The 21,146-nt window shown below is 40.8% G+C and overlaps 1 protein-coding gene and 1 pseudogene across 3 annotated transcripts; one reads left to right on the plus strand and one right to left on the minus strand.

Annotated features, from left to right (window-relative positions):
• Positions 1-2,805: 2,805 nt before the first annotated feature.
• LOC307049763 (small ubiquitin-related modifier 2-like) lies at positions 2,806-3,093 on the minus strand (annotated as a pseudogene). The gene is made up of 2 exons: positions 2,952-3,093; positions 2,806-2,882 (listed from the first exon to the last, which is right to left on the minus strand). The product of its transcript is annotated as a small ubiquitin-related modifier 2-like (transcript).
• A 3,765-nt stretch (positions 3,094-6,858) lies between these two features.
• On the plus strand, positions 6,859-19,458 carry LRR1 (leucine rich repeat protein 1). 2 transcript variants are annotated; one of them, XM_079700704.1, is made up of 4 exons: positions 6,859-7,157; positions 10,512-10,610; positions 12,706-13,427; positions 19,039-19,458. In XM_079700704.1, exons 1-4 carry the CDS (start codon positions 6,945-6,947, stop codon positions 19,277-19,279), a joined length of 1,275 nt encoding a protein of 424 aa, XP_079556830.1. In that variant the 5' UTR covers positions 6,859-6,944; the 3' UTR covers positions 19,280-19,458. The 2 variants fall into 2 exon arrangements, with proteins under 2 accessions (XP_079556830.1, XP_079556831.1); XM_079700705.1 differs by lacking the exon at positions 12,706-13,427.
• The last annotated feature ends 1,688 nt before the right edge of the window (positions 19,459-21,146 follow it).

Raw genomic sequence — 21,146 nt, forward strand, 5'->3', positions numbered from 1 at the left:
GATTGTATAAAATAATTTGCTCTGCTATAAACCACCATTAAAAATCACAATATTTTAATTTGGTACTTAACATTTTTTGAGTAAAAACTATCACGAAAGTAATAAATGACACCAACAAAAATATACTTTATTGTGTTAAAGAGTACTGTATTTATTTGCCAAAGTTTTGTAACTTAGGAAAGGTATTACCTTCCTTGGATTCGTACTTTATGACTTAGTATGCTGTATCTTTGGCTGGTTATGTTAACTAAAAAAGTCATTGCCAGAATTTTGCAGCACTCTAAAGTTAAACAGAAGAACAGCTGTTCACATCTTTTAGCATTTCACATTTGCCTAACTTATAAATTGCCATGTGTCAAAATCATGGTTCTGAAATTGCTAAAGCATGATATGCCAGGTTATTTGAATCTAATTACTTTTTGAAGTTAATTATGACCACAAAACATCTTTTTTTACGTGAAGAGCTGTACATCATTTGAAATTACTCAAATGATGTCTTGCTCTGAAGCATAAATTCCAGGGACTTGATGTTTTTAATAATACCGTGTCACTGCAGGGGATGGGGGCCGTGGAGAAGAAAAAATAATAATAGGGTGAAAAAAAGCATTGACCTAAACTAACCAGTAGGTGAATTGCTTTGCAGCTTTTATTTATGGGAAATCCTTGCTTTGGATGCCAGAGGGCAGCTGCAATCTGAAAACTAATCCAGTAAATGTATTTTGTTTTGTATTTTGTAGCAGGCAATTAATTATCCACCACTAAATAAATAAGAATATATTTGATACTGGGAATTGTTGCATACAGACTATTTTTGTTAGAAGGTGATGAGCTCTTGCCTTTATTTCACAGTACTTAAAGTGATAAACTTCTAGTCAGGTTCCCTATAAAAGAAACCAGTTAATATATGTACATAAACCACAAAAATAGTATAACACACTATTTGAAAATTATTGTTTTTCTACTTAAAATATTGTTTAGCTTGAGACTTCTTAGGACATTAGTAAAAGCAAGTTAAAGCCAATAAGATTTTTGATTTTTTTGGTAACCGGAGATGGTTTTTACAATTAAAATAACATTTCAACAAAACAAAACATTGCTAAATATTGATATTTAATAAGTTGCCTTGTATAATTTCTGAAAATTATACTTGTTCTGAAAAGTGTAAGAATATCCTAATGATAAAGATTTCTAAACAAAATTTTATCCTGTTTGATTTTTTACTCTGATCTAATGACAAAATTCTATAAATTTTCATTTTCCAGTGTAGTTACTTTTAGTTAAGTAGCTAGTAGTTAATGGCTTTTACCTGTTAAAATATAAATAACATTGCAAGCATGTGAGAGGACTAAACTGGAATAAAGTGTTCATGGGTTAGAATTAGACTCGGACTATGGAGTATACTATCCTATTTAATATTAAAGATGGATCTTATATGAATTAAGAAAAACCTTCCTGTTAATAAAAGCTTCCTTTTAACTAAAAATAAATAAATAAAATGCAGAGTTGAGCTCCAGGGAATCCCAAAGATCAGGAACTAAGAGGGAACTGAAAACCATAGAGACTCCCCTGGGGAGATTTGTCCATCTAGGTAATAGGACCTGGATTCTGAGGGGAAAAGAGACAAGGCTTTGGGTAACTGTATTTAATTAAATTGTGGAGTGGAAATCCATGAAGATTTTTGGGAAGAATTAAGCACAACATATGAGACTTAAGTCCTAGCACTATTTGTTCGAACAATGACTATCTATGAGGTCACAGGCAAATCCCTTTACTCTTTTCAGCTTCCATTCCCCTCATATAAAATGAGAGAACTAAATTAGAATATCTGTAAATTATGTTTCAACTCAACATTTTAGGGTTCTGTGAAGAGAGACACCTTTGAAAATTTAATTTGGCAACAGTGTGGATGGTGGATTATTGTATTAGCCTCGTAACTGGTATTGCTGCCTCTAGGCTTGCTTTAACTGCAAATTAATCCCTTCACTGACCACAGTAGCCTTTCTTAAACAGGTCTAAATTTTATCCCCTGCTTGAACATTTTCAATCGTGTTCCAGAATTTTCAGGATAATGTTAAAAAGCCTTATTTTAGCAAAAAAATTGTTTTCATCATCTGGCTGCTTTATACTCATCTAATGTTCTCATCTAACATTTCTCCCATTATGGTATAATTATTGGTTTATTTGTCTCTTCTAAACAGTGTAAACTCATCTTTGCCTTTTTTTTTTTTGAACAAGAAGTTTATTTAAACAACAAGACGCTTGACTTGAAGGGAAAACTGTCTAGGATTCATTTCTTTTAGAGTAATTTAAAGACATTGCCCTACTTGTAACAGCTACATACAAAAAAGTTATAAAATTGTCCTTGGTTTTACAGTGATAAATGAAAAGCATTAAAATTCTCCCATCAAACAAGGTATGCAAGGATTTTTATGTTGTTCTTTTTTTGTTAAACAGTGAGAGCAAAATAACTTACTGAAATATAAAAGCAAGAGCTGAATGAGCATGCCACTAATGGAGAAAAGGGGGTATTTTCATAGAACCAGTATTTTTCCCCAACCCATCTCCATTTGATGTCGGTCAAAACATACCATTGGCCATTTACTTTTAAAAAAATGCACTATGCTTGTGCACGTACACCAGTTACTTTATGTACAATAAAGGAAGGGGGAAGGGGAAAATGAAAGAATAGAGAAAACTATACTGTAGTAGTCAGGATGTGGTGGAACCAAATGGCGGTTTTCTAATTGAGAATGTCTTCTTGGTCTGGAGGAGCAGAATTCTGGAGTAAAGTAGCAGGTTCCCTTTTTAGTAGACACCTCCTGTCTGCTGCTGGAACACACCAATTGTATCTTAAGCCTCCATTTCCAACTGTGCAGGTGTGTCTGTTTCATTGATTGGCTGCCCATCAAACTGGAATCTGATCTGCCTCATTGACATACCCTGTCATCCACAATAGGCTTTCAATAGTTTACTAAGTGGTGTATGACTCTTAATCTTAAACTGCACCACAGAACCGTCCTGCCCCGCCACCTTCAAATTAATATGATCATTGTTCTCAGTCTTGACTCCTTCCTTGGGCTTTTCATCAGCCATGGCGAGCGCCAGAGTCTCCTCAGCTGCCGCTTCACTAAAGAGGTGCCAGGTCCGCATCAAAAGAGCACACAAGCAGCACCAGGAGTGGCAGAAGAAGGAGGCGGCAGCGTGGAGGAGGGAAAGCACCTTTGCCTTTTAAACATCTAGCACAGGTGTTGGCATACAGCAAGAACACCATAAATATTAAATGAATGAATAAGTGTACTGAAGTAAGAAGACCTGGTAGGTTTAGAAATAATTCTGGAGGGAAGTAATGCAGCTCTGAACTGACATGATAATACTAAGAAGAGGCAGTTGGGTATTAATTAGGAAATCATAGTGGAAACACAACCTATAAAACATGATCAGGGCCTCCCTGGTGGCGCAGTGGTTGAGAGTCCGCCTGCCGATGCAGGGGATACGGGTTCGTGCCCCGGTCTGGGAGGATCCCATATGCCGCGGAGCGGCTGGGCCCGTGAGCCATGGCCGCTGAGCCTGCGCATCCGGAGCCTGTGCTCCGCAACGGGAGAGGCCACAACAGTGAGAGGCCCGCGTACCGCAAAAAAAAAAAAAAAAAAAAAAAAAAAAAAAAAAAACATGATCAAAGAGTGTCAACAGGGAAAAGGGAAACCACACTCCATCTCAGATGGGACTTGAACCCACGACCCCTGACTTTAGGAGGGACCTCGAACCCACTGTCTTTTAATTGAAACCACTCACCTCGTATAGGACTTACCGAAGCTCAGGTTCTTTTGTCTCTTTGCAGAAAAGGCAAAGTGGCAGGCAAAGAGTGAGTTTATTAGCATACATAGGACGCTTGTGAGAGATACAAACAGGCAGGCAAGGCAGCCCCAAGAACAAAGAGGGCTATATTTTTATAATCAAACAAAACGTAGGGAGGGGAGAAGACCACCTTCTTCCTCACTATTTGGTAGATGTCAAGGTGATAGGGACAGAGTAAAGGAGCAAAGTAGGTAATTAAATAGTTAATCCCACTAGGGGATTGTAAGTAGATAAAAAAGTATCGGAGACTCCTGTAAGTTAATGATTACTCAAGAAAGCAGGTTTGCTTAACCACAAAACCAAGCAGACTTGCTTAGCAATAAAACCATACAACAGGAGCATGAGACATCCCCCAAACAATAAAACAATGGTGATATGAGACCCACATCCTGTCCAGTGAGCTCAGTAAGTTATTGGTTCCTAGGACATGCTCCTCTGGACACATTAAAAACAAAAATATAAAGAAAGGGTGACATTATACTGAAACCTGAAATGATTTAACCATTTTTAGCATATGTTACTGCCTTTTTGCTTATTTCCATTGTGCCATGACAGTCCTGGCTTGACCATGTAGAGACAAGAAAAGTCCCCCAGCCGACATGGAGGAGGAACTGATGATGAAAGTGTGACGTCTACTCAGGAATGAGGAAGATGGTGGTCTTCCCCACCCCCAACTTTTCCTTTGATTATAAAACCATAGCCCACTAAGTTCTCCGGGTGCAGCACCCTCTCTCCCTCTTGCTTATAAGCCTCACAAGGGCTTCCCTGGTGGCGCAGTGGTTGAGAGTCCACCTGCCGATGCAGGGGACACGGGTTCATGCCCCGGTCCGGGAGGATCCCACATGCCGCAGAGCGGCTGGGCCCGTGAGCCATGGCCGCTGAGCCTGCGCGTCCGGAGCCTGTGCTACGCAACGGGAGAGGCCACAACAGTAAGAGGCCCGCGTACCACAAAAACAAAAAAAGCCTCACAAGCATCCTATTCTAATAAATCACTTCTTATCTACCACTTTGCCTTTCTCTGAATTCTTTCTTCCATGAGACATAAAGAACTGGAGCTCCTCGGAGCCCCCTAGCGGTTTCGAAGGCTTACATCATAAGTTCCTCCTTTGACCCTATATGGTCTAATTGGGTTGGTCATGGAACTATTTAAGTCAAATATATATTAGCAAAGGGGTGGTAACGTATACTAAAATACAGTCATTCATCTCAGGTTTTGGTATAATGTCCCCTTTCAACTAGTTTCTTTCCCCTTTCACCTATATTCCTGTCTTGGCTACATGCAGAAATGCAACCCTTTAAGGCCCACTAACTCCCTGACTTCATGTGACAAGATTCAGACTCCTTATCTATCATCTTGTGTTTTAACTATCAGGGTTTGTGGCTTGAGTGTGCCTGGCACTTGGACGCATCTGGTCTTCTTTCAAGTTGAGAGTAGATTGTTGCTAGATAAATGGATTCTTTTCTTGAGTGGTCATTAGCTGACAACAGTCTCCCAAACTCTGTTAAAATTTTCTTTCTGTCTTTAATCCCCTGGTGAGATTTCTAAACTATTTAATTATTCTACTCTATCCCTATCAAAAGCAGCACTATAAAGGTCTAATTCTTAGGTGTATATTTGTTAACTATACAGCTTTATTTAGTTTTTTTAAATTTTATTTATTTATTTATGTCTGCATTGGGTCTTTGTCTCTGTGCGCGGGCTTTCTCCAGTTGCGGCGAGCGGGGGCTACTCTTCGTTGCGGTGCGCAGGCTTCTCATTCTGGTGGCTTCTCTTGTTGCAGAGCATGGGCTCCAGGTGTGAGGGCTTCAGTAGTTGTGGCGTGCAGGCTCTAGAGCACAGGTTCAGTATTTGTGGCACAGGGGCTCAGCAGCTCCTCGGCATGTGGGATCTTCCCTGACCAGGGTTCAAACCCCGTGTCCCCTGCATGGTCAGGCGGATTCTAAACCACTGCGCCACCAGGGAAGTCCCAGCTTTATTTAGTTTAGATGAAATTTACCATTAAAAATACCAGCTCCAAGATCTGGTCCCAACGTGCTAGGGCAGACAAGTCTACACTGTCCATAGATTGTGACCTCTTTCTTTAAGAACATGATGACATTTGATTTTACTAGCTTGAACACAGCTGAGCTACAAACCTGAGTAGAGTTTACTGTGGGCACAAATTCGGGAAGTCCGAGATATTCAATTATCTGTTGAATGCCTGGTATGCACGGAAACCTGGAGAAATAATATAAATGAAAAGTAATTTTAGGGAATTCCCTGGCAGTCCAGTGGTTAGGACTCAGGTGCTCTCACTGCCAGGGGCAGGGGTTTGATCCCTGGTCGGGGAACTCCCATAAGCCATGTAGTGTGGCCAAAAAATAAATAAATAAAATAAAATTACAACAGTTTGTCCAACATTTAAAATGTTCCCAGCTCCCAACTTTTTCTACAGGTTCGGAGGTATATTTTAACATACTTGTTTACGCAGGTGTTTTATTTTTTATTATTTATTTTTATTATTTATTGTTTTATTTAAAAAACAAAACAAAACACCAGCCCATCAGCGCCGGGAAATGTCGCGCCCCAACTGGCACTAGGCAACTCGCAAAGGGCCGAAGGCATGTAGGCAAAGAGGCTTCCCCGGTAACAGAGGAGCTGATGCATATCCTTAGGAAACTCAAGGACCCCACGTGTGCGTGCAGCGCATTAAGGGTCAACAGCGGAAACTAGGACTCTGCCCCAAACTATAATAGCTGCGGTCGTCAGCGCGCGCTCCCGGGAAAGGACGTGGCGCCCCCGCCGATCGCCGGTTTCGGGAGACGCGCGCCGGGTCCTCAGGTGGTCGGTGTCCGCCCTCCGCGGGCCGCAGCCACAGTGCGGACTTGACCCTGCAAGGGAGAGGGGACGCCGTCCGTCCCCACAGGACTCGTGGAGCCGCTGTACAAAGAAACCGGAGACGTCGGCACCACGAGCAGGCAGGCAGATCCCCGGACAGCCGCGTACTCGAGGACCCCGGCGGCGGCGCGGCGCGGCGCGGAGCGGCGAAGCGGGAAAGGGGACGTTTCAAAGCCGAGAGGTGGCGGTTGGTTGCCGGATCTCCGGCGAGATGAAGCTGCACTGCGAGGTGGAGGTGGTTAGTCGGCACTTGCCGGCCTTGGGGCTGAGGAACCGGGGCAAGGGCGTCCGGGCGGTGTTGAGCCTCTGTCAGCAGGCGCCCAGGACTCAGCCGCAGCCCCGAGCGGGGGGCGAGCGGGGCGGCCGGCACCCCGCCTGCCTGTTCATTTCCACCCTGAAGGACAAGCTTGGGGCCCGCTATGAGGTGCGTGAAGCAGGCAGGTCAGGGGTGGCAGCCGGGCGCTCTTGCCCTAAGCGCCCGACTGTTCCCGAGGCTGGACTCCGTCTTAGGGGTTCCTGAGCGCCCGGCCCCCGAACCCCATGACCACCCGGACCCCGGCGTCTCCCTACGGACCCCGAGGAGGAAAGATTTTGAGAGTGCACTTCTTATTTTTCTTGCCCATTTCTGCGACTTTGTATTGACAGCCTTGCTGTTTAGTAGTAGATAGCAGCCCCGCCCCTTTAAAGCCTTGGAAATTTCGGCCTGCCGGATTAAACTGTAAATGAAGCATCAGTCCAGTTTGGGGGAACTGTAAAATGACTAGTTTGGTTCAGTAGATTCTGTTTCTCCACAGGCTTTTCGCTAGTTTTGTCTGTTTATTGGTTTGTTTGTTTTAAGGCTTTGTGGGGTGTAATCTAAGGTCATTAGGCCAGATTAGTACAGTAGTAAAACAGTAATGCTTGGGTTGCATCTTGATATTTTTATTAAAGTTATTGGTTACTGCATCTCTCTCTCTCTTGTTTTTTTTCTCAAATGTTTGATTTCCTAAGTCTTGATTTGTTAGGTCCAAGACTTTTTCGTATCTACCTAGCAGTAGTAAACCCTCCAGAAGAAGTTGGAAGTTGAAGTAGAATTTTTTTAAATAGAATTTTTAAAGCGCAAGTTTTATAAAATCCTTTTACGTTGATTACAAAGCACGTTATTTTGTGAAAATGACTGGAATACCCTTGTGCCTACTGTAATAAAATTGAGGGGACAGTTCATCACCCACCATTGTATCTGACTCTTGATTGGATTTTATACAATTTCTGGGATTATTTCCCTTACAGTGTTTTACTCCTCAGTGAATACTCATAGTTGAGGAAAGGAGTTATTGCTGTTTCATTCAGAGCCACGTAAATGTTTGATGTGAGTAGCTGAAAGTCTAAATAATCCCCCTTTCCATGGAATCAATTCGTATAATTTTTCGAATTAAAAAGACTTTAGAAATCACCCAAATTTTAAAGGTTAGAAAACTGTTAGGTGACAAAAGCAAACTCATAACCAGAATTGGGTCTCCCTTTTCTCCCTGTTGTCTTACCTAAAACCTATCTTTTCATGCCCAGCTTAGGTACTGCCTATTTTCAGAGTCTGTTATGATCTCTCCTTTAAAACTTTTACTGCACTAATAGTCAGTAGCTGACCTAACCAAAATTTTATTGTAAACTGCTAGTTGAAGGCTTACTGTGTGCAGGGTGCAGTGCTAGATACTGTGGGAAATAAAACTGATTTAGTCACTGTTTTTCCAAGACTAGAAAGGGAGAAACAGAAACCACCACTTATAAAGGTGGGGCATGATAAGTGCTGTAATAAAGGTAGAAGCAGAGTAGTATAATATCAAAAATGAGATCAATTCTGATTAAAGGTCTTGAGAAAGTTTTGTAGAAGAGGTGGTGCCACAGGGCTTGGGACATAGTAGGTGTCAAGTAAACATTTATTGGTTGAATTAAGGTGGTTTTGTCCTGGGCCTTGAAGAGTAGGTATTAGTGCTCAGTATGGAAGTATCTTGGGCTCTTTCTTACAACCCTCTACTCTTCTGTCCTGACTTCAGCTGTCATCCATTTGACTGTGATTTCCAAATATGTTCTTTAGCCAGTCCTCTCGGTTAACTTCCAACTTGAGCCAGCTACCTACTGGAAATCTTCACTTGGATGTGTAGCAGTATTTCAAACTCAAAATATCCCCAGATTAATTTTCCTTGCCACCCCTAACCCAGCTTTTCTAACAGTCTTCTGCAACCCTTTAAGTAGTATTCTGCCCCATCCAGGCACCTTAAAGCCTTTCCCTCCCCACATCCAATATATTATTGAATTCTTTCAATTCTACTTCCTAGGTAGCTTTCATATTTTCATACCTCCTTCCATCCCAGCTGTAATCTAAATCACCATTGTCCCTTGCCTGGCTAGTTTCTTAAAGGATCTCCCTGCTTCTACCATTGTCTTTTTCCATCCCATTCTCCCCGTCCCAAAGTTCATTCTTACACTGTAGTTAAAGGAAGCTTTTCCAAATGTAAACCTAATCATGTTCCTATCTTAAAGTCAGTCAGTGGATATCACTGTTCCTAGGATAAAATCCAAAATTCTTAATATGGTTTACAAAATCTTTCACCATCTAATCTCTGTTTACCTCTCCAGGCTCACCTGCCTCTTTTCACTGGATCTTTCAGGCGCACTGAACATCTTTCAGCTCCTCACAGCTACCAAGCTCTCTTACCTTCAAGGCTTTGAACACACTGTTCCATCTTCTTGGTATGCCACCCCCTGTGTCTTCCCCCAGTATCTTCAGTTGCCTAACATCTCTTAATACTTCATTCTTACCTTTAAGGTCACTTTCATACCCCTTTGCTAATAAGGTCTTACAGCAGCCTGTACTTCCCTTCTTTTAATATTTGTTATGCTTGTAATTACTTGTTTAATAACTGTCTCTTATGAGATTGCCAACTTGATTAGTGTAATTACCATGGTGGTCTTATTTACCACTGTTGTCCCAAGCCCCCTGTCATAGTACCTGGTACATAGTGGCTTCTCAATAAATAGTTGCTGCATTGAAGTCTGAAGCAGAAGCAATATTAGTCATTAAAAATTTTTGAGCAGCTGTTATGTGTCAGTCACTTTTCTGGCTCCAGGGAAATAAAGGTGAACAAAGGAGACAAGATTCCTGCTTTCACTGAGTTTATATCTTGTGGGAGGCATGCCCACCCCAGACTAATGGGCTGAAGTTAAGAAGGCAAGTAACTGCTGTTGGCAATGGGAGAAAAGAAGCATTCTCCTCAAACACAGGAGTTTCTGTTTTTGAAGAAGAGTTACTGGACAGGTAGAACAATTACGTCTTTTTTTGTGGCTGCATCGGGTCTTCGTTGCAGTGTGCCGGCTTCTCATTGCAGTGGCTTCTATTGTTGCAGAGCACGGGCTCTAGGTGCGCGGGCTTCAGTAATTGTGGCTCGCGGGCCCTAGAGCGCAGGCTCAGTACTTGTGGCGCACGGGCTTAGTTGCTCCACGGCATGTGGGATCTTCCAGGACCAGGGCTCAAACCCGTGTCCCCTGCATTGGCAGGCGGATTCTTAACCACTGCGCCACCAAGGAAGGCCCAGAACAATTATATCTTACCAGAAGCTAGATAAGGAGTGTAAATACCCCAAAAACCAACCAAACAGAAACCTTTAAATCTTAAAACCACAGAACACCCAGACTTAAGGACTAAAGGCCAAACCAAACCTGGCAAAGTGACTGGCACATTCTAGTTGTAATATTGAATAACAGTACCTGGTTTTGTCCTTTTTTTCCCATTGGTTTTAAGCAGCTAAAGGAGAACATTGAGCAGTTCTTCACCAAATTTGTGGATGAGGGGAAAGCCACTGTTCGATTAAAGGAGCCTCCCGTGGATATCTGTCTAAGTAAGGTATGGTATTAAAAACGTTAATGCTTAGATTGGTTGACTGTAAAGAGAATAGAGGCTCTTTTAGGATCCTGATACCCACATAGCTGAACAGAGACAGTCACTTGCTGGTATGTTTGAAGAACTGACGGCAGTTTCCCTGGCATTCATGTCTCTAAAACGGCAGAGTCAGTCTAAGGAAAGTTGCCCAGCATGGGAAGGAAAACTGGGTTTGCTTCTGTGCCCAAGATAGAGCCTCAGGGTGTTCTTAGAACTCTATAAGGCAGGTGGCACAGGTCTACATTTTGCCAGCTGAATCACAGGTGATGAATCTAAATTTGGTGTTAAAAAAAAAAGAATGAAATACAATTAGAAACACTTCAGGGGGTATTTTACTTACTATAAACACTTTAAAATACATAAACCATTAGAATAAAAAACTGTTTTCTTCTTTGCCTTACCTCACTTTTTCCTTTTCCCCCTTCCCAGAGGGTAGGAGCAGTGATTTGTTCAACCTCGCAGTATCCTTAACCCCAAGGCACGTGCTTTGTAAACATTAAAAGTTTAATAACTGTTTAAGGTATTTGTATTGAATGGAGGTGTTTTGTCCTACCTCCTCCTGTTCTTGTGGTTTTTCATTTTCTCTTATATTCAGCCTATCTTTCCACTAACTCCTTCTACCTAAAAGCAAGCTGAGAGGTCTTACCAATTAAGAAAGTAGAATAGACAAATTTCTGGAAAATCAAGGCTAAATCTATTAGCTCCACTTTCTTTTTTTTTTTTTTTTTTTTTCCGTACGCGGGCCTCTCACTGCTGTGGCCTCTCCTGTTGCGGAGCACAGGCTCCGGACGCGCAGGCTTAGCGGCCATGGCTCACGGGCCCAGCCGCTCCGCGGCATGTGGGATCTTCCCGGACCAGGGCATGAACCCGTGTCCCTTGCATCGGCAGGCAGACTCTCAACCACTGCGCCACCTGGCAAGCCCGGCTCCACTTTCTTGCTATCTCTTTTGACCTCTGCTTTCACTGGTTACTCACAAAACACTGCCTCAGAGATCAGTGATCTCCTTCCTACTTTCCAATCACATTGCCATTATTTCTTATCCTTTTTGAGCTCTGTAGAACTTGACACTGATGATCAACTCTGGACCTACTTGCTGGACTACTTCACCCAGGTCACCAGACTTTCCTCACTGCACTTCACTGTGTATACTGCTGCCAAAATAGCTCTTGTCATGTAATTCTCAACTCAGAATTCTTCAGTGATTTCCCACAGCCTGATCATTCTATCCTCCTTACCTTGGCATCAAGCTCATCTGTAATCTATCCCCGTACTATATTTCTCCTCTTTTACTGCTCTACAAAGCTCCTACATTCCAACCAAATAGGATCATATACTTAGTTTCCCAAACTTGCTGAAAGTTCACTAGTCCTCACATATAAACTTTACGAAACTTCTAAAGTATCCTGCAAGTATTAGTTATTTTTATTGATGACTTAGTTCACATACCACTTTATTAGTGATTTCTATGTCCAGCTGGAAGCAGTCTCTTGCTTTTGATGTTTTCTAGTACTTTTGGCATTGAGTGCTACTTGGCCTTGCTTTTGACAGGGCCATTGCTTTTCACAATTCCTAGTGTTTGTGAATAACCCCCCCTAGGTGTTTTGCAGTGCACCGCACTACCTCATTCTATCTCAGAGGCACTGGAGATTTGGGTCAGTTCATCTTTTCTTTTTTTTTTTGACTTTGGTTACTAAGGTTAAGTAACTTTTTTTTTTTTTTTGGATTATAGTTGATGGGTCAGTTCATCTTAAACTCAAATCTTAAGTGGAATCTTTTCATGCTTTCCTGTTTTATTTTATACTCTTATCGTTCCCCCTGTGAACAGTTTTATTTAGCATATGTCTCTCAATATATTTTTTTTAAAAACTTTTAAAGTTTTTTGTATCTGTATTGAAATTTAGTGAAAATAGAATACTAAAAAACATTTGTACAGCCATTTTCAATAAATGATTGCATGATTTCATATATAACTTTACAGACTTTGTTTAGGATGGATTAGCATGGATGCATTATCTAAAATGGAATTTATAATTGTACAACTTATTTTTATGTATTCAGGCCAATTCCAGCAGTCTAAAGGGTTTCCTTTCAGCTATGAGACTGGCTCACAGAGGCTGTGATGTTGAGGCACCACTTTTAACCCTCACACCAGTGAAGACTTCAGACTTTGAAAAATTTAAAACTAAAATGGTTATCACATCCAAAAAGGACTATCCTCTAAGCAAGAACTTCCCCTATTCTCTGGAACATCTTCAGACTTCTTATTGTGGGCTTGTCCGAGTTGATATGCGTATGCTTTCCTTAAAAAACCTTAGAAAATTAGACTTGAGTCACAACCATATAAAAAAGCTTCCAGCTACAATTGGAGACCTCATCCATCTTCAAGAACTTAACCTGAATGATAATCACTTGGAGTCATTTAGTGTAGCCTTGTGTCAGTCTACACTCCAGAAGTCACTTCGGAGTTTGGATCTCAGCAAGAACAAAATTAAGGCACTCCCTGTGCAGTTTTGCCAGCTCCAAGAACTTACAGATTTAAAACTTGATGATAATGAATTGATTCAACTTCCTTTCAAGATGGGACAACTGACAAACCTGCGTTTTTTGTCAGCGGCTCGAAATAAGCTTCCGTTTTTGCCTAGTGAATTTAAAAATTTATCCCTTGAGTACTTGGATCTTTTTGGAAATGTTTTTGAACAACCAAAAGTCCTTCCAGTTATAAAGCTGCAAATGCCATTAACTTTATTGGAATCTTCTGCACGAACCGTACTATATAATAGGTAAGCCTTTGATAGCATCCTGGTATTCTCATCATCCTGAGAGTAACAAAGTCTTTAACATAGCTTATGATGCTGTGCACAATGACGCTTTGCTCCAGTGGCCGTCTTGCTGTTCCTTACGTCTGCTTAGAATGCTTTTCCTCCAGAAAGTCTCATAGCTTACTTTCTCACTTCAGTTCTCTGTGCAAGTGGCACCCCAGAAAGGTTTTTCCTGACTACTCTATCTAAAGTTTTATCCCCCACCCCCTTACATTGCTTGATTTTTTTGTCATAGGATTTATTACTTGGAATGATATATATATTTTAACATTTGTTCGTTTTCTGTCAGATATTCTCACTAGAATGTAAGATCCATGAGGGCATGGACTTTGCCTTATTCTCCACTATTTCCCTTGGGTCTAAAATGTGATATCTATCCCCCATACCTGCAATATGTTAGGGAATGAATGAATGAAGAATGAGTGAGTGAGTGAGTGAGTGAATGAATCAATGAATGACATTGTTTCTCAGAGTCTGGTTCCCTGACCAGCAGCATCAGCATCACCTAGGAATTTGTTAGAGGTGCAAGTTCTTGAGCTTCACCCCACACCGGCTGAATCAGAAATTCTGATGGTGGGGTCCGGCTATCTGTGTTTTAACAAGTCCTCCAGGTATCTCTGATAACAGTCTAAAAGTTTGAGAACTCCAGTCTGGCATAGTGGTAAAGTGTGGTCTTTAGAGCCAGACTTAGGTGTGATTCCTGGCTTCACCCCTTAGTGTGGCTTTCGCAAGTTATTTAACCTCTTTGATTGAATCTCATCTGTGAAGCAGGAACAATAATACCCACTTTACAGAGTTGTGAAGATAAATGATCTAATGTAATGGCAAAGCATTTGGCATATAGGAAGACTCAATAGCTCCTGGTTCTCTTCCCTTGTCTTTGAACACTAACTGCAGTTGGTCATGAGACACCAAACTCCAGTTATTCATTTTATTCAGGCTTCTTTCATATAGGAGTGGAAGCTAAGATGTGAACCAAATTACTATTGAGTGCTTATAAAATGGTAGGAACACCATATTTCGAAGAAGAGATTCTTAACTTTTTTTTAGTGGGGAGAGACTTAAAAAAAAATGACAGAAGTTATGGGCCTAGAAAAACACACACATGAATAAACACAGACTTTTGCATACAACTTTATAATGCTTATAGACACCACTGAAACCCAAGCCAGTCTTTCCTCTTCACCATCCCTAGCTTAAAAGCTCTTATCCTAAAGCAGTGGTTCTCAAATTTTACTTCACATTTAGAATCACCTGAGGAGCTTCAAAAAATTCTGATGGTTAGTCCCCACCCCTGACTTATTAAATCAGAATGTTTGGGAGGGGACTTCCCTGGTGGCGCAGTGGTTAAGAATCAGCCTGCCAATGCAGGGGACACGGGTTAGAACCCTGTTCCGGGAAGGTCCCACATGCCGTGGAACAACTAAGCCTGTGCGCCACAACTACTGAGCCTGCACTCTAGAGCCCGGGAGCCACAACTACGGAGCCCGCATGCTGCAACTACTGAAGCCCGGGCACCCTAGAGCCTGTGCTCCGCAACAAGAGAAGCCTGCGCACCGCCACGAAGAGTAGCCCCCGCTCACCACAACTAGAGAAAGCCTGTGTGCAGCAACGAAGACCCAACTCAGCCAAAAATAAATAAATGAAATATAAATAAATTTGAAAAAAAAAAGAATGGGAGTAGGACCCAGTATATTTTTTAACTCCCCAGGTATTCTAATGTATGGCCAGCTAGGATTAAGAACCGCTGCTTGCTTCTCAAACTTTTAAGTGCATTCACATCACCTGGGAGTCTTGTTTAGCAGATTCTGTTTTAGAGTTCTGCGGTAGAGATGTGCTTTTTTTTTAATTTATTTTTTTAACATCTTTATTGGAGTATAATTGCTTTATAATGGTGTTAGTTTCTGCTTTATAACAAAGTGAATCAGTTACACATATGTTCCCATATCTCTTCCCTCTTGCGTCTCCCTCCCTCCCACCGTCCCTATCCCACCCCTCTAGGTGGTCACAAACCACCTAGCTGATCTCCCTGCGCTGTGCGGCTGCTTCCCACTAGCTATCTATTTTACATTTGGTAGTGTATATATGTCCATGCCACTCTCTCACTTTGTCACAGCTTACCCTTCCCCCTCCCCACATCCTCAAGTCCATTCTCTAGTAGGTCTGTGTCTTTATTCCCATCTTACCCCTAGGTTCTTTATGACATTTCTTTTTCTTAGATTCCATATATATGTATTAGCATACGGTATTTGTTTTTTTCTTTCTGACTTACTTCACTCTGTATGACAGACTCTAGGTCTATCCACCTCACTACAAATAACTCAATTTCGTTTCTTTTTATGGCTGAGTAATATTCCTTTGTATATGTGCCACATCTTCTTCATCCACTCGTCTGTCAATGGACACTTAGGTTGCTTCCATGTCCTGGCTATTGTAAATAGAGCTGCAATGAACATTTTGGTACATGACTCTTTTTGAATTATGGTTTTCTCAGGGTATATGCCCAGTAGTGGGATTGCTGGGTCATGTGGTAGTTCTATTTGTAGTTTTTTAAGGAACCTCCATACTGTTCTCCATAGTGGCTGTATCAATTTACATTCCCACCAACAGTGCAAGAGTGTTCCCTTTTCTCCACACCCTCTCCAGCATTTATTGTTTCTAGATTTTTTGATGATGGCCATTCTGACCAGTGTGAGATGATATCTCATTGTAGTTTTGATTTGCATTTCTCTACTGATTAATGATGTTGAGCATTCTTTCATGTGTTTGTTGGCAATCTGTATATCTTCTTTGGAGAAATGTCTGTTTAGGTCTTCTGCCCATTTTTGGATGGCCTACATTCCAGGCGAGGCTGCTAGTCCATGAACTACACTTTGAATACAGAGGCTCTAAAAGTAACTAAGGGCTCATTATTGTTTTAAGGCAGTGATCCTCAGAAGTTGAGAGTGCATCACAATCATGCTTATTGTAACACAGAACTTACTAAAGCAGATTGCTGGTCCCCACCCTCAGAGATTCTTACTCAGTAAATTTGGAGTGGGGATGAAACTGCATCTATAACAAGTTCCAAGGGAATGTTGATGCTGCAGCTCAGGGGACCACACTTTGAGAACCACTGGTTTAAGGCATTGACTCTTAACTAGGAGTTGAGAATTACCTATTAAATGACAATACATGTAAGTACCTAGAACAGTGCCTTGTTCATAATAGGTCCCACTAAATACTTACTGGATGTATAAATACAAGTAATTTGCTTCTCTGGCAATTAAAAACCAATGTTGTTATCATTAGTTGTGGAGGAGTTCCTAAATAATATAGATGAGAAATATGTATCTAGATTTTCTGGTAATATAGGTCCTAGATTCTACCTCAGACCAACTAGTTCAGAATCTCCAGAGATGGACCCCTATTGTATGTCATATATTTTTTAAAATCTCCAGAAGTGATACTGATGATTCAGGTTAAGACCACTGATTTGTGAGAAATCTAAATGGTGTCTTTTGGAAATGTACTGCTCCCAAGTTTCTTGTTCTGTGCTTTCTCTGAGACTTACATATGAAAAAAAATAATATATTGTACTTATTCAAATTTGAAAATTATGTCCAAATGAGAAATACTATAAATGGTTACTGATGATTTGAAAAGATCATAACAGATTGGCTAAGATGACTCTAATCTTTACTAAAGTATAATTTTGCATGTTTTGAGCTCCCTTGTTTTAAAAAGAATATAGATCCAAAGCCATGAGAACAGCATCTGTTATCTAGCTATTGATAAATTGTCCTAACTGGGACTTCCCTGGAGGCACAGTGGTTAAGAATCTGCCTGCCAATGCAGGGGACGTGGGTTCAATCCCTGGTCCGGGAAGATCCCACGTGCCGCGGAGCAGCTAAACCCGTGCACCACAACTACTGAGCCTGCACTCTAGAGCCCGCGAGCCACAACTACTGAAGCCCGAACGCCTAGAGCCCACACACTAAGAGAAGCCACTGCAATGAGAAGCCCGCGCACCACTACAAAAAGTAGCCCCCACTCATCTCAACTAGAGAAAGCCCTCGTGCAGCAACAAAGACCCAGTGCAGCCAAAAATAAATAAATTTATTTTTTTTAATTGTCCTAACTACTGGTTATAAACATAAAGTTATAGTCTATTAGAAAAATATGTGGTAACTTAAATTTTGTTGGATAGAAAGTACAGTTTTTAACTGTTTCCTGTTTCCTTAGACTATAACCAATAGCCTGGAATGTAAACATGTGGTTTTTAAAAAAATTGTTACTTACACAAGTAATAAATTCATACATGTGAAAAAATTAAAAATTGCAAACAAGGCCAATACCAAATCCCTTAGGAAAAGTAGGCCACTATTTTTGATTTGATGTATATCTTTTCAGACTTTTCTAATAGGGTTTTAAACTCCAGTTTTAATTATAATACTAGGTTTTATTTATTTGTTGCAAAAGATGTGAACACCTGTTATGTGCCAGCCTAGGTACTAGAGAAACAACAAAGAGAACAGTGTGGGGGAGACGCAAAGTGACGGCGGTATGGTTGTGTTTAGGGTGGAGTAGCGAGCTGGGCTGTGGGCAGGCAACCTCAAGAGACTGCCACTTAGTGTCTTGTAGATGAGGGTTTTGAGTTTGACTTGATTTTTTTTTTTTTTTACTTAGTTAGATTTTAATTGTATTGGCCGCCATTGAAATTTTAAGCAAGAGGGTGAATGACTTAATTTAAGCAAGGTTAAATTGCTTGGCTACTAAAGTAAAACTAATGTCCCAGACAACATGTGTTTTAAATTTGTTTCACACAGTTTAAAATTCCCTTTTAAACATTTGATGCCTATGAGAGCATATGGATTGATTGATTGATTTTTAAATTAATTTATTTTTGGCTGCGTTGGGTCTTCGTTGCAGTGTGCGGGCTTCTCATTGGGGTGGCTTCTCGTTGCGGAGCATGGGCTCTAGGCGCACGGGCTTCAGTAGTTGTGGCTCGCGGGCTCTAAAGCACAGGCTCGGTAGTTGTGGCACATGGGCCTTAGTTGCTCCGCGGCATGTGGGATCTTCCCAGACCAGGGCTCGAACCCGTGTCCCCTGCATTGGCAGGCGGATTCTTAACCACTGTGCCACCAGGGAAGCCCCTACATGGATTTATTTAAATAAATGTTTCTTCACAGATAGAACTGAGTAATTCTCTCATTACCATTTATAAGAATTGTATGACAGAGCCATACGTTTAAATTATGTTACACTGGTCATACAGTATAATTATATAAAGGACAGATGGCTCTTTCATTGTATTCAGTGGGTTATGCTGTTAAGTGGCGGTGCTAATAGTTACTTTATGTAGTGGTATAGATGCTCTTAGGTTTACAAAATATGTCATATGCTGTTACTTAGTATATTTTCCCCATTTGTACCAGTTAGGAAAATAAAACAATATACTGAGTTAATTAATAGAGTAATTTTATTTTTCCATGGTTATAATTTCAGTGTCCAGTAATTCATGTCCTAATACATGAAGTTTTGAATCTAGTAACACATTAAAAAATATTTTTAAAATATTTTTTTCCAATAGGATTCCATATGGCTCTCATATCATTCCTTTCCATCTTTGCCAAGATTTGGATACTGCAAAAACCTGTGTTTGTGGAAGATTCTGTCTAAGTTGTTTTATTCAAGGAACTACTACCATGAAACTACACTCTGTTGCTCACACTGTGGTCTTAGTAGATAATATGGGTGGTACTGAAGCACCTGTTGTCTCTTACTTCTGTTCTCTAGCCTGTTATGTAAATTCCTGTGATATGTTAAAGTAATACGTGATACCACAAAAAGAAATTCCATTTAGTTACAGGCCAATTTGGGACTCACTTATTGTTTAAATGTCAAATTGGAGAAAGGGAAGCTTTTCGTGGGTTTTGTATACTTGCTTGAGGGGGAGAATGTGTGTTAGTGTAACATTTTCGATCATTTGGCTGTAATATCTTAATTTCATTAAAACCTAATTTTATTGTGGTGTTAACTTTTATCAGCTTATTGCACTTGTGTTATTTCAGCCTAGTGTTTCCAGAATGGGCTGTGGGGTTATTTTTTTAATGTTAAAACAGATACTGATCCCAACCACCCTGGTCATAGAATTTTCTTATCAATTTTCGTCTTGCGTTTCAGTTAAAGAAATTGAATTTCTGGGACTTCCCTGGTGGTCCAGTGGCTAAGACTCTGCTCCCAGTGCAGGGGGCCCAGGTTCAATCCCGGGTCAGGGAACTAGATCCCATATGCCACAACTAAGACCCAGTGCAGCCAAATAAATAAATATTAAAAAAAAATGAGTTTCTGTATACAGAAAATATACTTTGCACTAATATAGTCTAAACTGTACTGAGAACTTGTTTGATATGAAACTACATATAAATTTTTAAGCACTTTTGTGTTTTTCAGGTATATTATTCTAAATATATATGGAATTTTATATTCACCATAAAGTAGGAGTTGTTTTGGACAAACAGACTTAAGCTTTTACAAGTTTTATAATATTAATTCCATAATCTTTGTTGTGATTTCTAAGTTTTTTAATTTTTAGGGCTGGAATGAGGTTTTGGGGTTGGGTGGGAGTAGCAGAAAATTGCTACGTTTACTAAGTTCTGTATTATATGAGGGTGGTTCTTTTTGTTTTAGTCACTTAATGTTTGTTTTTTAATTAAAAAACTGATAGCAATATATCAGCCACAATATACCAGCTAAAGGATGATTAGGATCTGAACTAGGGCAGAGGATATATAAAAGGAACCAACTTAAAAGAATCTTGGAAAATGGAAGCACAACTGTTTCATTCTCCATTCCCACTGCCTTTCAAATCAGCCTCTCTCCTAGATAACTGCAACAGTGTCAGAACTAGCTTCTGGGAACAAAGGAGGGGAAAAGAGTGAAAGTAACTGGAGAAAATCCTCTCTGTGAACCTAGATCGGGGATTTCCAGACCAGGCTTTATACTGCCTTCTAAAGTTAATTCACTTTTGCTCCTTAAAACTAAGAATTCTGTAATTAAGTATCTTAGGATTTTCTGAACTCATAAATTGGTGAGACATTGCCTGAAAATATTATAAAACAACTATATTAAAACATGGTTCTTTAAAAAGTGAAGTTTTGTGGCATAGTTAAAAGTAATTTAGTGTATATCTTGATTTTTACATGTTCCTGTAGAAAGACAATTATTTCTTCATCAATAAACGTAGATATAAAAGTCTGTGTTGGGGGTCTTCCCTGGTGGTGCAGTGGTTGAGAGTCCGTCTGCCGATGCAGGGGACACAGGTTCGTGCCCCGGTCCGGGAAGATCCCACATGCCGTGGAGCGGCTGGGCCCGTAAGCCATGGCCGCTGAGCCTGCGCGTCCGGAGCCTATGCTCCGCAACGGGAAAGGCAACAACAGCGAGAAGCACGCATACCGCAAAAAAAAAAAAAAGTCTGTGTTGGGACTAAGTGCCCACCATGTTATTCCTACACCCTAGCCCTTTGCATTCTTGCTCATCTACAAGCCATCCCCATTGTAAGCATCTTAGCCTAAAATTCATATACAAAAAGCAGGGTCTTTATTTTTGGCTGCATTGGGTCTTTGTTGCTGCGTGCGCGGCTTTCTCTAGTCGCGGTGCGTGGGCTTCTCATTGGATGGCTTCTCTTGTTGCGGAGCT

This window comes from Hyperoodon ampullatus (assembly GCF_949752795.1).
Source record: "Hyperoodon ampullatus genome assembly, chromosome: 3".
NCBI classification, from domain to species: domain Eukaryota; kingdom Metazoa; phylum Chordata; class Mammalia; order Artiodactyla; family Ziphiidae; genus Hyperoodon; species Hyperoodon ampullatus.

Excerpts from the sequence above, each read along its gene's own strand:
- LRR1 (XM_079700704.1), top strand. The coding sequence starts at position 6,945 with ATGAAGCTGCACTGCGAGGTGGAGGTGGTTAGTCGGCACTTGCCGGCC. Across the intron at positions 7,158-10,511 it reads AGCTTGGGGCCCGCTATGAG|CTAAAGGAGAACATTGAGCA; the intron begins GTGCGTGAAGCA and ends GGTTTTAAGCAG. Across the intron at positions 13,428-19,038 it reads CGAACCGTACTATATAATAG|GATTCCATATGGCTCTCATA; the intron begins GTAAGCCTTTGA and ends TTTTTCCAATAG.